The sequence below is a fragment of the Rattus norvegicus genome, chromosome 1, assembly GCF_036323735.1.
Source record: "Rattus norvegicus strain BN/NHsdMcwi chromosome 1, GRCr8, whole genome shotgun sequence".
Lineage (NCBI taxonomy): Eukaryota > Metazoa > Chordata > Mammalia > Rodentia > Muridae > Rattus > Rattus norvegicus.
Window position 1 is genome coordinate 31,628,676 of NC_086019.1, and position 16,671 is coordinate 31,645,346.

Below are 16,671 nucleotides of genomic sequence, written 5' to 3' on the forward strand. Positions count from 1 at the left end.
GGGAGTCATCTTTGTTGAGCCTGTGGGGAGAGAGATGAGCTAGGGAGGAGGCCCTTCACATCTGTGTGTGCATGGGGGAGGGGAGCAGACAGACCTCAGCGCACTGCAGTGTGTGGGTAGCTGCATGGAGTCATATAAAGTACAGTATGCTGGGGAGGGTCAACAGGCCTCAAGTGTCAGGACCACCTATAGGTGCTTCCTCTGCACTCTGTCTTCATCTTTCCTCAGTGCTGGCCCCTCTAGCCTGTCTGTACCACGGGGAACCCTCCCCCAGGTAACCAAGGCGGGACTGAAGGGGCCTGCCACAGTCCTTCTAGAACCTACTTCCATACCTTCTGTGCCCATCTCCTCAGGCTACCATCTTCAGGAGGACTCTGCATAGCCACTGGTCTCTACAACATCGATGCCCACACTGGTGCAAACCAGTTTGAACAGACTAGAGACCACAGGCCAAGGGAATCGAGAACTGTCCACATCAAGAGCATAGAGTGCCAGAGAGATGCTGGGAGGAAGACGGGAGTCCACTTTCCACACCCAGGAAGCCCAGAGTCATGTTGGATGCTGATCTGTGGCATGTATATGAGAAGGTCTCCACGGCCCATTTTACCAAAAACACACACAATATGGCTGCCCACCAGAGGAGGTTAGGTAGCATGTGCAGACTGGTTACTCTATACAGGAACTGGCCAAGGAAGAGCTAGCCAAGAGTATGAAGGAAGGAAGGGGTAGCCTGGTACAGGGTATAGGACAGATAAAAGAGGGGAGAGACATTGAATAAAGGACTCAGCCAAGCTTCCAGGTAACAAGGTTGGGCTCAAGGTTACAACTCCATGAAAATTCTGCGGACACAGGAGGTGTTGGGCTACTGATCCTGGGCCCTGCAGTCTAGCCTCCCTTCCTAAGACCAGCTGTGGACAGTGGCTACCTATTGACTATAAGGAGCCACATCATTCTTAAAGATGCCAAGCCAAGCAAACCGTGTGGTCATCTCCCCTGTGAGCTGGAAGTGAGTAACTGAACCACAATTAAGTAAGGAGTTACACTGGCCTGAGGCTGTGTTAACTTAAATTGCCATTAAGAGAGATACAGTCTAGATGAATAGGCATGGGTATACACACACAGTCCATCGCAGCAGAGGAGACAGTCTGAATTAGATTTTGAGGGCCCCCTTGGGAGGGAGGTTGTGACCTGCCCCCAGAAAGAGGATTCTGCCCAACAGCATCCACTCCACAGCAATCCCATGAAACACAGGCTCTCTGTGAGGCTGGGCCTGGGTCAAGGACAGGAAGTGTGGAGTGAACTGCAGTGTAGCAAACATAGACACAGTAAAAAGTGGCAAAGGCAGGAGCCCACAGGCCAGGCCAGGGCTTCCAGGAGCCCACAGGCCAGGCCAGGGCTTCCAGGAGCCCACAGGCCAGGCCAGGGCTTCCAGGAGCCCACAGGCCAGGCCAGGGCTTCCAGGAGCCCACAGGCCAGGCCAGGGCTTCCAGGAGCCCACAGGCCAGGCCAGGGCTTCCAGGAGCCCACAGGCCAGGCCAGGGCTTCCAGGAGCCCACAGGCCAGGCCAGGGCTTCCAGGAGCCCACAGGCCAGGCCAGGGCTTCCAGGAGCCCACAGGCCAGGACAGAGCTTCCAGGAGTCCACAGGCCAGGCCAGGGCTTCCAGTAGCCCACAGGCCAGGACAGAGCTTCAAAGTATCAATGAAGACAACAGGCACAAGGGCTGAGGCATGATATACTCAAGGACATCTGCTCATAAGCACACACACACACACACATGCTCACAGTGACACTTACAGTCAGATAAACATTCACACACCCATTGGTAGAGAGTGGTACCAATACACAGGCTCATACACACCAGAATAGACACGGATACATTCACATATGCACTAAACACGTACATACAGATACACATGAACAAACATTCCAATTCATACAACACGGACACACTCATATTTATACACACACTAAACACAAACGCATTATATATACATGCATACACATATACTAATACACACAATGTGGACACATTCATACACACACTGAACACAAATACATACACACATACATACATGTACACAATGGTAGACAGAAACCAATACATGCAATGTGGACAAGGACTAAAATACTGAACACATACGAGATACACATGACCACACACACACACACACACACCGATATACACAATCCACACACACACTGAACACACACACACATGCACTGATATACACAATTCATGCACACACTGAACACACACACACACACACACACACATACATTCACATATATTCACACATTCAGTGTATGGACATACTCACATACAATGACCACACACTCACACATTCATTCACACACCCTGCATAGTTAAACATAATGGTATACATCTATGCCAATATGTATAACCTGGGCATGCTGAACACACACAATTACTCATGTACATACATACACCAACACACATAACATGCATTCTCACACTGAACACATAAATACTACCTTAGCTAAGGTCTTAGTGCTGTGAAGATGACCATGGCAGCTCTTCTTAAAGGAAAGCATTAAATGGGGGCTGCCTTATAGTTTGAGAGGTTTAGATCATTACTGTCATAGCAAGAAGCATGGTGGCATGCAGGTGTGCATGGTGCTGTGAAGGAACTGAGAGCTCTACATCTTATCCACAGGCAGCAGAAGGAGATTGCTACGCTAGGCCTAACTTAAGCATATGTGAAACCTTAAAGCCTGCCTTAACAGTGACACACTCCTCCAATGAGGCCATACCTACTCCAATAGGCCACACCTCCTCACAGTGCTACTCCCTATGGGCCACACATTCAAACACGTGAGTCAATGGGGGCCGTTCCTTTTCAAACCTTCACAGACCCACAGACATACATGCTTTACTCTCTCCACTGTCTCTGGTAGATACCTCTGAACCAGCTCTTACACACGAAGCTGATCACTGCTGAACCCTGACCTAGAATACTCCTCCTATGAGGACTGTTCTTCAGGCAGTCTCCTGTAGACACAGGGCAGGATCAAGGAAGATAAAAAACAGGCAATGGGGCATTAGAGTGGTATGTGTGTGGGGGTGGGGTGGGGCGGATATAGCAAGGCTCAGACAAGGGAGTGATGGATAGAAAAAGGCTAGGCCTGCAAAGAGGATGCTAAGCAAAAAGGAAACCAGGGGGATCAATTCCTGAAGGCCAGCAGGACAAAGACCAGCAATGGTGAGATAATTTTTAAAAGCTTGGCCCTGAGCCAGCAGGATGGCTCGGTGGCCAAGCTTAACAACCTGAGATCAATCCCTAGGGCTTACATTGTGAAATGAGAAAACGTACTCCTGGGGTTGGGGATTTGGCTCAGTGGCAGAGCGCTTGCCTAGGAAGCGCAAGGCCCTGGGTTCGGTCCCCAGCTCCGAAAAAAAGAACCAAAAAAAAAGAACCAAAAAAAAAAAAAAAAAAAAAAAGAAAACGTACTCCTTTAAGTTGTCCTCCGACCTCCACACGGAGGCTGTGTAGCACACATGTCACACACCACACACACACACACACACACACACACACACACACACACACACACACACGTAATACTAAAAAGTCTGGCCCTCATTCTGGCTCCTTTGAAAAATCAACCTAGAGTCATAGTTGGACACTCTCACGAGCAGTCTTTCCTGGGAGGATGCTAAAGGACCCCCATCTTTGTCTGGGGGATCAGGTGCAGGCCAATTCAGGTTGATGGCCAAGGTCCCATTCAATACCTGGACGAGGCTGGTACCACAATGACCCAGAGCCACTGGCAGAAGGTGTCTGTGCACTCTGGAGGTGGTCATTCTCTTTGCCCCTCTGTCTGGTCTTTGGGCAAGGCCCCTTCTACACATTTAGTCTCAGTAGCTCCACAGCCTTGGCCACCCCAGATTTGAGGGTGTCTTTCTGCCTACCGAGGATATGCCAGGTCTATTAAGGGACCACCACCCACCTCCCACCTACTTCTGGGATCCTTGAAGCTCCTGGAAGGTTCCAGGCCAAGTACGTTCGGCTCTGTGGTTCCATCCAGAAGGTGATGCAGGCTTTGTATGCTCAGTGGGGTTGTGGGTAAGTTCTGTACACTGGGGAGCTGCACTCCTCCATCCATCAGGGAGACAGTCCGAGGCTGCCAACTTCAATGTTGCTGGTGGCAGCAGAGCTGGATTCCACCCTAGGGGCACCACTGGGGGACAGGTGAGCCTAGGTTCTCTGTGGGACAGCTGAGGGTGGAGCTTCAGGTTACACAAGGCACCGAGGGAAGAGCCGAGGCAACAAACACAGGGGCACGGAAACAACAGGGATGGCTCCCCAGCTGCCTGGATGACTTCAGCATTTGGGGTAAACAGAGCTCAAGGGTCAGAGATGGCCAACTGGAAGGGTCCCAGACAGGTGCAACAGTCTGGAGGACACAGACTGGGCAAGGTATTAACACCACAGCCAGAAACTTAGCTGGGACCATGGCAATGAGCCAGGTACATCCAAGTAAACTCAGCCCAAGCCAGAGCATGCTGAACTGTAAAATAAACCAGCAGAGACCCAACCATCACACTTGTCACCATACCACACAGGTGACAGAGACCTGCTACCAGCTTCTGAGGGGTTGGACCAGAAGGCCCCCATGCTACTTCCTCATCCAGAAATTCAGGGTAGGAGCTAGATTTGCTCAGGGATTGGTGGGATGTATGCAAAATGAAGGGCTACTGGAGCCACAAGGGGTTGTCTTAGCAGAACACACAAACCGTCATCCACCCTAGAGGGAAACACATAAAGGACTGCCCTAAATCCTCACCTCCCCTAAGGGGAATGTGAAACACAAGTGGCCCAAGCGTGGAACAAGGCAGCGGTTGGTCAGAGCCCAAGGCCAGGGTTCCAGGAGCAACAGAAAGAACCACTTGGGGACACAGCAGGCACCAGTACGTGGAATCCCTACTTTTCTCAGGGCACACAACTCTCTGACATTCTAGCTCGTAACACAAGGACAGTACTACTACAATGACATCATCCTGGACTTCCTTTACCAGTGGTCGGCAGGGTAACCAAGTCACCAGCATGGTGGCTGAGTCTACACTCCTCCTAGCATCCCCTCCCTAAAGCACAGCTGTCCTGCCCCATAGGGCCAACCCCGGGAGGACAAACAGCCACAGTTGTCTCTCCCTTAGCAGCTCGTTTTGATTTCTCCTACAAGACAATTTCAGAATACAGCCCAAGATGGGCCTCTGACTCTTGGGTTTGGGGCTACTTTACTGAGTCCAGAAGGGAAGGCAGATTTGCTTCCTGTGTATTCAAAACAAACAAACAAAAACAAACAAAACAAAACAAAACCAATCCTGGTAGGCTGGTGGGCAACCTGCACATCTCAAGGCTCTGGGGATACAGCAGTGGGCTTCCCAAATGGGTTACAGAAGAGGTAAAAACTACAGGGATGTCTCCAGGGCACTAAGACACCTGGAGAAATGAGCTCTGGAACCAAGTGTGGGACAACACCCCACACCGGTAACGAATGACTAATGTCTGGTGCGGCATGAAAGTAAAGCCTACCTACAAGAGCTACTGCCCCAAACCGAGAGGAAAGACACACGCAGTCTACTTTACCCTTTCCTATGAGGGTACACTCAAGCTTTAAAAAGCACTATAAGTCACGCACACATTTCTCAGCTGGAAACCCAAGCACATCGTGGAAGCCTACAGCCCACAGCCACCCAGAGCCCCAGGTGACTTCAACTAGACCCAGGCCACACAGAAGCAAGCAGGCAGACAGGCCAACAGGCGACCCCTGCCCTAGGCAGTCCCAGTACTTTAATTAGGTGCTGAGTGACTCTGCTCCTGCTGAACAATGGCTCTGAGGCAGGGAGCTTTCTGAACCAAACCTCAGGAAATAGGAGGAAGAGAACACATCTGTCTTAAGCTGCTGCAGGCGCTTACCTTTTCAAAAGCAGCCCTACCAAGCTGCTCTGACCCCAGCTTCTTTATAGGAACGAGCCCACAGCACCTGCCCACTGCTCTAGTATCCTCTGCACCCTAGAGCCCAAGATGAGGCTGGACACAGGGGAAGGGGCCACAAAAAGAACAACTCAGCAGAGTTATTTACATTGGGTTCATTTGTCCATTTCTCACTGGCATGTTCACGTCCCTGTCGTGATGGCCTTAGACCCCAATTGTGTAGTAGGCGGGAGTTTTCTGATGCTCACGCACAGCTAGGAGCGTCCACGTCTCCACCAGAACTTTCCTCAGAGGCTGTGCTTGTGGCTATTTATAAGTACTTCTTAGTTCTCCCACTCAAATCTAAAATTAAATATAGCTTTTCTAAGATGGAGCTATTTTTTCTTCTAAGCCCTGGGTCCCAGCTCCCCAGGTCTATACCAGGTCCATCCAAGGGTTATCCAATGGAGTCTCAGCCTATGACCCAGTCCAAACAAACTGAGCCTGTCTTTAGGGAAACACTCAAAACTAAAAATCACCTTAGGAACCACATGGGCAATTACAGGAGTGATTTCCTAGAGGGCTAGCTAGCCCTGCTACACACCATTGCGGTCCAGTCCTCACAGCCACTTTGGTCTCACAGAACCGCCCATTTCAAGTATACCACAAGTGTGGAACTCACTTTCACCAACCTCTATGGGTCTGCTGGGAAGATCCTAGAAACTGTCCCAGTTCAGGCCTGTGTACAGCGCCTCACTGCTGGGACACAGATGGCACTGTTGGGGGAAACATCTTTGGGGTGGTACTGGAACACCCTGGCATTTGCCTCAGATTCTGGAGACACTGGTCTGTGATCATGGAAGACTGTGGGCTAAGTAAAGGCAGGCTGCACATGTGGATGTATGAGGGTTGGTCTCCCTTGTCTGAGGTACAATCCTGTTTCCCTATGGCTAGCCACACATGGTTGACTTGTTTGCAAACTACAACACAGGTTAGGAACACACCTCTTCTGGGAGATATGCTATGAGCATATGAAGGGTTGAGCCAGGCCCCAGAGATGGCTCTAGAACCCATAATTTAAAGACCCGGGAAGTCAAACTCATTATGGGCTCAGGTCTCCTCATGCCATTTGTACGCAGCATTACCACCTGGCTATTCCCTGCGCACAGCTGTGCTCCTATGGGCAGGTGCTGGGACTTGGTGCCCACTGAGGAACTGTTCATCTAGTTCAGCAGGCTCCCACAGCACAGGTTCTGCTAGGTGGGGTGTTAGGTAACCTTCGCCCTGTGCAAACCCCCATATAGCAGGGTAGGCTATATAACTGTCTCAGCACAACCCATCCCCAGCAGGAAGGGTCCAGGCCTGGCCCTGTCGTCTGTGCAGTCCGAGGAAACACTACATAACCACACAGTGCAGCCTTCCGTGGGAAAGAACCAAGGCACCAGACACACAAAGGGAGAGTAACGGGGAGGCCTGGGAACCTCAAGAGCAGGCTCTATCAGAGACACTGCAGTGTCAGAGACAACCTGAATTCCAGATAAGCTCAGAAGAAACACCCTAAGCACACCCAGGTGTGGCCTTCTCGCTCTAAGATAAAGAAATTAACACACTGGGAGCAGTCACCCTGCCTCGAGGTGGGGGTGAAGGTGGAGTAGGGTTAAGGGAGCATCCCGAAGCCAGAGGGCAAAGCAGGCTAGGTGTCAGGAGAGTGCTCTGACCGCCTGCCTCAGCTAGGCAAGTCCTTTCTACCTCTACTCTTCAGCCTCATTATGGAGGCCTCTGGGCTTTGAGAGCCCTGTAGACCAGTGCTCGAGGTCAAGAACCTAAAAAAGGCTGAGCTCCCATCAGCGCTGTGGCTTACAGATACAGATCCTAGGTACCCCTCCCTCTGGCCAGACTGAACTGCCTTCTCCCTGTTGGAAGCCTGGGGGACTGAACACTTAACCAGCCTTTTCCCCCCGCATGCTGTCTGAACAGCAAGCTTCCTAAAACTGCAGCACAGAACCCCATTGCTGGCAGACCCCTGTACTAACACACGGGTGATGTGACTGAATGGACAGACAGACATGTAATGGAAGGACCTGCCACTCAGCAGACACATCTCAACACCTGTGATGTTGAATGTGGCCAAGAATGGGACACACCAAGACCGGGCACTGATGAGCACAGGGGGAAGCCATGGCAAGAGGACAAGTGTGTGGGGGGTGGGCATTCACTCTGAAAGGTCTCTGCAGTGACTAGTGGGTTCCAGAAAATGGGCAGAAGTCAATGTCCCAAACAAAGGAGCAGTAAGGGCGAAGGTGGGAGGGCCCAGGTTGGGCAGCATACATGGCTATTCAGGACAATGCTTATTCTCTGACTTGGGACCATCCTGTCAGGCATCTGGCCTTGGTCTGGCTTCAGGGGTCTCTCTGGGCTTTTCTCTCTTCTTCCTACACATGCAACTGTCAACACAGGTCTTGTGTCTCAATGTGTGATTGCGTGTGCATATTCCCGTGTGTGCATGTGTGTTTGTGGAGGTAGGTGGGTGGTGAATGGTGGCTCTGTCCTTCTGGTCCCTGTGGTTATGTTCTGACAGTCTTGTAGCCTAAGAAGTGAAATACTGCAGCAAAATAAACTGTAGCTAGGGTCCTGCCAGGGTGGCCGGCCACCCCAGGGCCGTGCCCAAGCAGAAAGTTCTGAAGACATACATTTGGGGGCTATGTACTGCCTTCCAAGAATGAGACTCAAAAACAGAGACTGGGGGCTGGAGGGATGGCTCAGTGGTTAAGAGCACTGGCTGCTCTTCCAGAGGTCCTGAGTTCAATTCCCAGCAACCACATGGTGGCTCACAACCATCTGTAATGGGATCTGATGCCCTCTTCTGGTGTGTCTGAAGATAGTTACAGTGTACTCATAAACATAAAATAAATCTTTAAAAAAAAAAAAACAAAAAAAAAAAAAACAGAGACTGGCCCTAAATCCCTCTCCAGAGCCACAGGGACTCAATGGCAGTTGACCTACTTTAGGGAGCACTAGAGGCAGGACTCCCCATAATTACAGTTCTCCAAAAGTGAGCTTTCCAGGCACTCAGCTCAATACCACGTGTAGAAACAACTCGAACTATGAGGAACAGGTGGTGCTGAGACAGGAGCCCTGCCAACAGCTTCCCGGGTCTGCGTCCCTACAGGAGGCCCAGGCTACCTATGGGTGAGCAGTCCAGTCTCAGGAGACTAGACTCAAGTTGAAGGGCTTGCTTCTGCTGGTTCCCACAGATCCTGCCTCTGCTTATTGGGGACGGTGGGTCTGAAAAGAGGTAACTTCAACTATCAGCTGTCATAGAAGTGCCTGCTTATTAATACACTGATCCTTCTTCCAGTCATTCATGCAGTGTCCAGGACGTGGAGGCCCTGTCTAGGGATACTATCCAGATACGGCTCACGAGGAACCATGCTCTCCCCAATCCAAGCACTATTTTCACATTCTAACTCTACTACTGAGAGGTAGGGACACTCAGCAGCACTGTGTTGTCTGGGCCAGTGGTCACGGGGGCTGGAACCCATGAATATCAGACAACAAAAGGGCAGGGGACTCCTGAGAGAGCTTCAATAGTAGAAGTCTACCATGTAGTGGGAGAGACAGACCTGAGAATTATGTAGGGATTCACTCTGGTCCCATCTTCCATGAGGATCCAGGACTCAGGAGACAGATTCACCCCAATCTGTGGCTGTCCACTGCCCACTGCCTGGGCTGAGTAAGGGAATCATTAGATTCAAGCCCCAGAGCATTGTAGCTGCTTTCACTGGCAGACAGGTCATTTGGAAAGAGGGAAGTTCACAAGCCCCACTGTGGGTAGGAGGGCCGCCTATATAACCTGTGTGGGTGGGAACCCCTGTTCCTAGCACTCCCTGAGCTCCCTGACCACAGCACCACCCTCCCCACACCACCTGCAAACACAGAAGGCTCCACTAATACACCTTAATCTGTTTTAGCTGGCAGGAAAGAGGTTTATGGGGACTGTGTCCCAGAGACTAGTTATTCCTCTGAAGGACAGAGTCCACTTGATCCCATGCCTCTGGAGAGAAGACAGTTTCCACCTCACTGACCATTGGAGTTACTTGGTCTCACGGTGCTGGCCAGAATAAAGAGTCCTAGGAGGCGTCGGGGAGGATGAAGCCTGTTTGGGAGGGGGCTTAGTTTTTGGGAACTTTTGAGGACAGATGAGAAAGTCAATAGAAAAACCGGCAGATTTTTCTATTACAAAGTAACCAAGGACTCCTTCCTGTAGGTAAGAGACTTCCTTGGGCAGGTGGACCTGGGTTTGATCTGTCCATGGGCCTTGTCCCTTACTGGGTAAGTTGGCAAGCAAAACAACTCTAAGAGACTCCTAGAGTATGGCACTTGCTGCTGACCCAGCCAGAGGCATTTCTGCATAAGCGCTCCTCCCTACTACATGGTCAAGAGCCAGCCCTTGCCTTCCCAGACTTTAGATCAGTCCAGTTCTACGTCTACTTCGACAGTTAAAACTGCGTTTTAAAAATGCCTGTAGATGGCAAATAAGTTCTTAGGAAGAAATTAAGTCACTTTTCAGGCTCTAAAGCAGACATAACTGGGCGGTAATGTGCTCACCCAGGAAAAGAGCTGTCCCCAACATTAATAATGGTCTGCCCAAGTGGCATGTCCCAGGTTAAGTCACAACTAATACCACCACCCATGACATGGGCAGTGTGCTTAAGGGCCACCACATGGAAAACAGCCCAGGAGCACATGGATTAACTTAAATTCATTAAAAAGAATTGCCATGGTGATACAATGTAACATGGGCTGCCATCACACTAAAACGTCACAAACACTCCACCCCCCAAACTGGGTACTTCTCTCCCAGCTCAGGGCCCATTTCCACAGTAATTCACATCTGGATTACAGGTTAGAGGAGCCAGGGAGACATCAGGAACTCTAGCTCCGGAGTGGTAGGGATGCTCTTAACATACTGCAGCAGACCCACGAGGGTTGAGTGCAAGAGCAACTGTGATTCTGGTCATATGGGTTGGTCACACATTTTCCTAGGTTACATCCAATGAAAGTAGCTATGGAGGAGACCCATGCTCAGACAAGAGGAGAACCCCTGGGTCTAGCATGCTGGAACGCAGCTTTGAGAGACGCAATTTGATGAAAAATCGACTTGGACACTCAAGCCTCAGGGATCCGGGAAAGGAAGCCTGGGGAACCTTCTCAGACACTGTATGGGAGTGCACACCTGCACTGTGGGCACTTTGCTAGGGCTGAGGGTGGTGTGGAGGGAGGTACAGGACACAAGTGCCTGACAAAGGCTGCAGCTGGGCCCAGATGGCCATCGTTTAAGGCACAAAACTCCCAATCTTTAAAAATGCTAAACACAGGCTAGCGGGATGGCTCACTGATTAAGCGCTTTCCACTCAACTGTGAGAAAGTTTGGGGTCCCCTGAATCCAAGTGTGTTAGTGTTTCTTTTGCTGCGTTGGAACACCAGGGCCAAAAGGCAAGCTGGGGAGGAACGGGTTCATTCGGTGGCTCACACGTTCAGATCACAGTCCATCGTTGGGGGGAAGTCAGGACAGGAACTCAAGGCTTGGCTGGAACTGGGAGGCAGGAGCTGATGCAGAGGTCACAGCCTCCTTTCTTCTTCTTCTTCTTCTTCTTCTTCTTCTTTTTTTTTTTTTTAAAGATTTATTTATTTATTTTATGTATATGGGTACACCGTAGCTATCTTCAGACACACCAGAAGAGGGCATCAGATTCCATTACAGATGGTTGTGAGCCACCGTGTAGTTGATGGGAATTGAGCTCAGGACCTCTGACTGAGCAGTCAGTGCTCTTAACCACTGAGCCATCTCTCCAGTCCCTGTTTTCTTACAAAACCCAGAACCACCAGTCCAGGGATGGCACCACCCACCATGGGCTGGGCCTTCCCCCACTGATCACTAATTGAGGAAATGTTCTACAGCTGGATCTCATGGAGGCCTGAGGCCTCGTCTCAACCGAGGCTCCCACCTCTCTGAGGATTTTAACTCGTGTCAAGTTGACACACAAAACCAGTCAGTACACCAAGAAAATTCCTAGCGAGTGTAGCAGCTCACCTGTAACCATAGCCTCGTGAGGCGGAGATAGGATCCCCAGAGCAAGCTGACTAACAGAATGACTAGCTGAGCTCTGGGTGTAATGAAGAGACTACGCCTCACTGAATGAGGTGGACAAGCTATTGAATATGATTCCCAACACCAACCTTGGGCCTCCACAGGCGTGCGCAACCACATGCTCACACCCCGACAGAAGTGGGACACACAAAAACATGTACACACACATTTAAAAAAAAAAAAAAAAGAAAGGGAGACACATAGTTCGGTTGCACAAAGATATAGTTGCATCAGTGTTGGCAACAGACTAAGATTGCCACAGGAAGACGTGTACAGAAGAGCCGCATCCCGGAGCAGCTTGCAAACAGCCTCAGGCTTCAAGTCTGTCCTGAGAGTTTCAGGCTGCTGTGTGCATATGGAAGTCACTAACACTGTCTGCTCGCAGGAAACTGGCACAGGCCTAGAGGGTTATTGGCTGACCTGGGGTTGCCAGCAACCACAGAATCCCTTAAACTGTATGCCTCTAAGCCCATTTCACAAGTTAGGTATAGGTCATTGTTACTTGAATGAATGGTAACTCATTGACCACTTGGAGATGGAAAGGGTTACATTCAATTTAAACCCAAAGCCTTACATAGGAAAACACCAGCCAGTGAGTGGTTCCTTTTGGTACACTATCCCCCAAGCAGTGGGTGAGGAAACTGTGAAACCAGCTGCATCCAGCAGGGAACCACAGAGAGGGGAGGTCTTGACATCACAGCAATCTTGAGGCCAGAATGGTACACACCTGCAAAGGTGTGTGCTCTGCTGGTCTCTGGGAGCTGTGACCAGGGCCATGGTGAGAGGAGACTCTCCAGGATCAGCTCCCGTCTGTGCTGTGGAAAGTGCGACTCTACCTAGGCCTCGTGTGGAGCCTAGTGCGGAAAAAGTAAAGGACAGAGTCAACAGGAGAACAAAAGCCAGCTGCTGCTGCTAACACTGAAGAACATGAAAGGGAAGCCCACAGAGGGACTACAGGCTTGCTACAGTTAAGGGTTCCCTGTAAAGGCAGGCAGACATCCACGCTGAGGTACACCACACTCCTGTGAGAGAGGGGCAGTTCAGAACCTGGGCCTGCATACCCTCATCTGAGACTCAGGATGGCTAGGTACTGTGTAGCCCAAGTCAGCTACTCCAGCATCTCTCTCCCCCTCCTACAAACCCTCCCTGTCCAGTGTTCGCCCAGTGTCTGCTGTCCATAAGACTGTAGAACACCCGCACCTCCATGCAGCACGGTGAAGTGTAACAGGATCTTTTAACTACAGACCACTCCTCACTAAGTCTCCTGTAGTGTCCAGAGGCCCAGTGGGCAGGAAGAGTCAGCAGGACACCGCCATCCTTGTGCCCAGATGCCTGGAGCCTGGAGACTAAACATAAAACATCAGCTGTTTACAGGAGTGGCAGGATGTGTGCTGTCAGGATGGCATCACCATTCCTCCCGGGGCCAGGCCACAGCCACAGCCACAGTCCAGCTGTGCACTGCCATAGCTCTGACACCAGAAGAAAGGCGGGCCATAGGGGACTCCCAGTATTTATGCAAATTCCACTCAGGGCTCTGAAGTTAGAGGAGGTCACATGACCTCACCATCACCAGGGATGAGCCTGGGTGCTGTGGGTTCCCAGTGTCCTCTGACCATGCCACTGAACAAGGACGGGGCTCCAGCAGAAGGTGGCTCTGCTCTCCAGGAAGTAAACTCAGAGATCTAGGTAAATTTCAAAACTGGGGAAGCCCATCAGAGCTGAGACTGGAAATGCTTGTACCACAGAGCCCAAGGGAAGTACCCCAAAAATCCTGAGACAGAAAAGCACATTATGACTTCAAACATAAAGAACTGTACAGAACTTTAGCTGACAGTCTTCTGAGGCTTTTTCTTCATCGCCATCTTTGCTGTAACCAGAAGCAGTGAGCACTTCGGCCCCAGTGTACAGACCTTGGTCTGTTATTTTCTATCCACTAAATGCCTAAGCTGCTTGCTAAATCTGTAGTTAAGTGACAGATGGGCTGCTAGAGGCTGAGGTGGCCTGTGTGTCCTTAATCCAAAGCTATACACTCACCCCTCCCAGGGCAGTGGAGAGCCACTCCGAGCTGGAAGTGCCTGAGCTTCAGCCTAAGGGAAGTGGGATTCTTTTGCTTTAAGGATGAGTTATCTACCCATCCTCTAGAAACTTTTCAACAGAGCCTTCTCCAAAAAGAAAGGCTCTGCAAAGCATGGCTTGGGGAACGTTCAACAGGAATTCTGAGAGCCTTTATAAACATGCTCTTTAGCCACAAGCTGTAGACACCCAAGCAGTCACACACACCAAGGTTCTGGGCATGGCTTTATGGGCACATGCTTTTGAGCAACAAAGACCTGGCCCTAGAATCTGACTAAGAGTGTTAAGATTGTGACAAGCATGGGCACATAAGGAATGGGGGGCTAGGTTTCTGGGAGAAAGATGTTCTATCCAGACTGAGTTGAGGCAGTGTACACAGAGTGGGAAGGGACAGGAACATAAAGTAGGGGGTGGGGACAGAGTGATCAGGAGATTAGGATAGGGGTGGAAACCTACCAAGATGGGTAAAAGCAGGCTAATAAGACTAGGATTGAAAAGAATGATTGGGAATGGATTGTTTAAGGTGATTGGGGTGGGATGGAATAGGGTGAACCGGGGTGGACTTGACTTGGGAGGGGCCTCAAATCCACACAGGCAACAGATCCAGGAGGAGGAAGGAAGGTCCACTGGTTTCACAAGTGACCCAGGATAGTGTTGTAGGGTAGGAGGTTATGGAATGAAACTGAGAGTAATAAAGTTCAACTATGACTGCACCCTAAGTCCTCCTGCTGGGCAAAGTCCCAGGCAGTGAGGACCAACTGACAGCAGCAGAGGCTCCAGGAAAAGCCCCACAAGCTCCAGACACAAGCTGGAGAGGACAAGACCTGGGGGCCAAGATGAAGCAACCCTGTCTTTACACTCTGTTCAGTTCTCCTGACCATCCCATTCCTATGGGTGAGAACCAACCTCATGAGATGCTTTGAGAAGAAGCCGGTGCTTGGGAAAGTAACAACTTCAACAGCCTTCACAAACTTTTCCCTAATATTATGTCTGATAAGTTACACATTTAGAAACACCATCTCCTCCCAGAGCTACTCCTTCATAGTTGGAAATACTACTCTGCCGGCAAGCCACAGAAGTCTGAAACTGAAACCTGTTCATACTCGAAGAAGGGTCCCAGAAGTGACCACAGCACTACAGACCTGGTCCCAGAGTAGGAAAGGTCCCACGTGCCAAGGTCTCACGGTGAGAATCACAAGAACAGATGGCAACTGTGCCTAGATCTAGGTCCGGGCTCACTACCGTCCAATCGCGGCACACAGGTTCCTTCTCACGTGGGAACTAGGTTGTATAAAGTTGATTCTGGGCACAGCCAGCCCAAGGGAGCATCGCTAACAACCGAAACAGTGTACTAGACACAGGAAACAATCTGCAAATAGGGATGTGGAAATCATCCCACTGGGTTATGCCATGGGCCCCGCACGTCCGCTGCTCTAGGTGACAATCCAGGTTCCGATACTAGGCCACGGAGACACACAGTAGGCCTCCTAGCTGAGCGGAGATCCTGGAAATGGGCTGCCGTTGAGAAGACCCTCCCACCGCCGCCCACCAACAGGCCTCCTGCTGGCGGGAACACGCGCCAGGCCCGGGATGAGGGTGCAGGGCCCAAGGGATGGAGTGCAGGGTCCGGTACCAAAACCAAAGAGGGTGTTAAGTCGGCTTGCACGCAGGCGGCGGGAAGCCCGACGCAGGCGGCGGGAAGCCCGACCCAAGCGCGGGCTAGAAGAGTGCAGCAGGGGAGGGGTGCGGCTCTCGGAGGACCAGGCGGAGCCCAGCCCCTCCCCACCGCATCCCAGGCTCAACCTGGATAGAGTACAGCAGCGCTGCGGAGAACCTACCTGGGCCTTCTGCAGGGCGCTCAGTCGCAGCTCGTGCACGAAGGGGTTCCGCCCCGGGGGCGCTAGCCGTCGCGCGTCGCCGGCCCCAGAGCTGGAGGAAGGGGCGGCCCGCGGCCCGCGACCCCGCAGCCTCATGGCGGCTCGCGCCTGAGCAAGGAGTGGAGCAGATGGAGCACAGCCGACCGAGCTCAGCGGAGCGGAGCCAAACGCAGGAGAGCCGAGAGCTGCAGAGCTAGCAGAGCGCGCGGGAGAGGGCCTAGGATGCGCGGCCGCCCGGAGGCGCAGGCGCGGGAGGGGCTGCGTGACGTGGGTGGGACCAACGGGATGCCCCGCCCCGACCGCTCTGGGCTATGAGTGCGCCTGCGCATCTTAGGGCTCCTGGACTTACCTAGAACCCGGGGAATCCTGCGAATTTGCATGTGTAAGGAGACCTTGAAATTTGGGTGGCAGGAACGAAACTTGGGAGCGCGGAGACAGTGGAGGACCCTAGTGATAAATTTGAGCCGATCTGCGCCCAAACCTGCTACCTTGGAGCGACCTCGGACTGTGCCAGGCCGGCTTCTCAACACAGCACTGTCCTCACAGGCAGCTTCCTTCCTTTAACCACTGTAATCCATCAGTGGCTATCGTGAAAGAAGATAGGTTAGGGGACCCGAATTTGTATCACACCAT

At 51.4% G+C, this 16,671-nt stretch overlaps 1 protein-coding gene across 2 annotated transcripts in view; it reads right to left on the bottom strand.

Annotated features, from left to right (window-relative positions):
* Lpcat1 (lysophosphatidylcholine acyltransferase 1) overlaps window positions 1–16,271 on the bottom strand; it is a 50,326-nt gene extending 34,055 nt beyond the window's left edge. The window contains exon 1 of one of the 2 annotated variants that reach the window (NM_001100735.1): window positions 16,000–16,271. In NM_001100735.1, the coding sequence (NP_001094205.1) occupies window positions 16,000–16,134 (135 nt within the window). In that variant the 5' untranslated portion in view covers window positions 16,135–16,271. The remainder of the gene's footprint in view (window positions 1–15,999) is intronic. The other variant, XM_039081212.2, reaches the window with a different exon arrangement.
* Window positions 16,272–16,671: the final 400 nt, after the last annotated feature.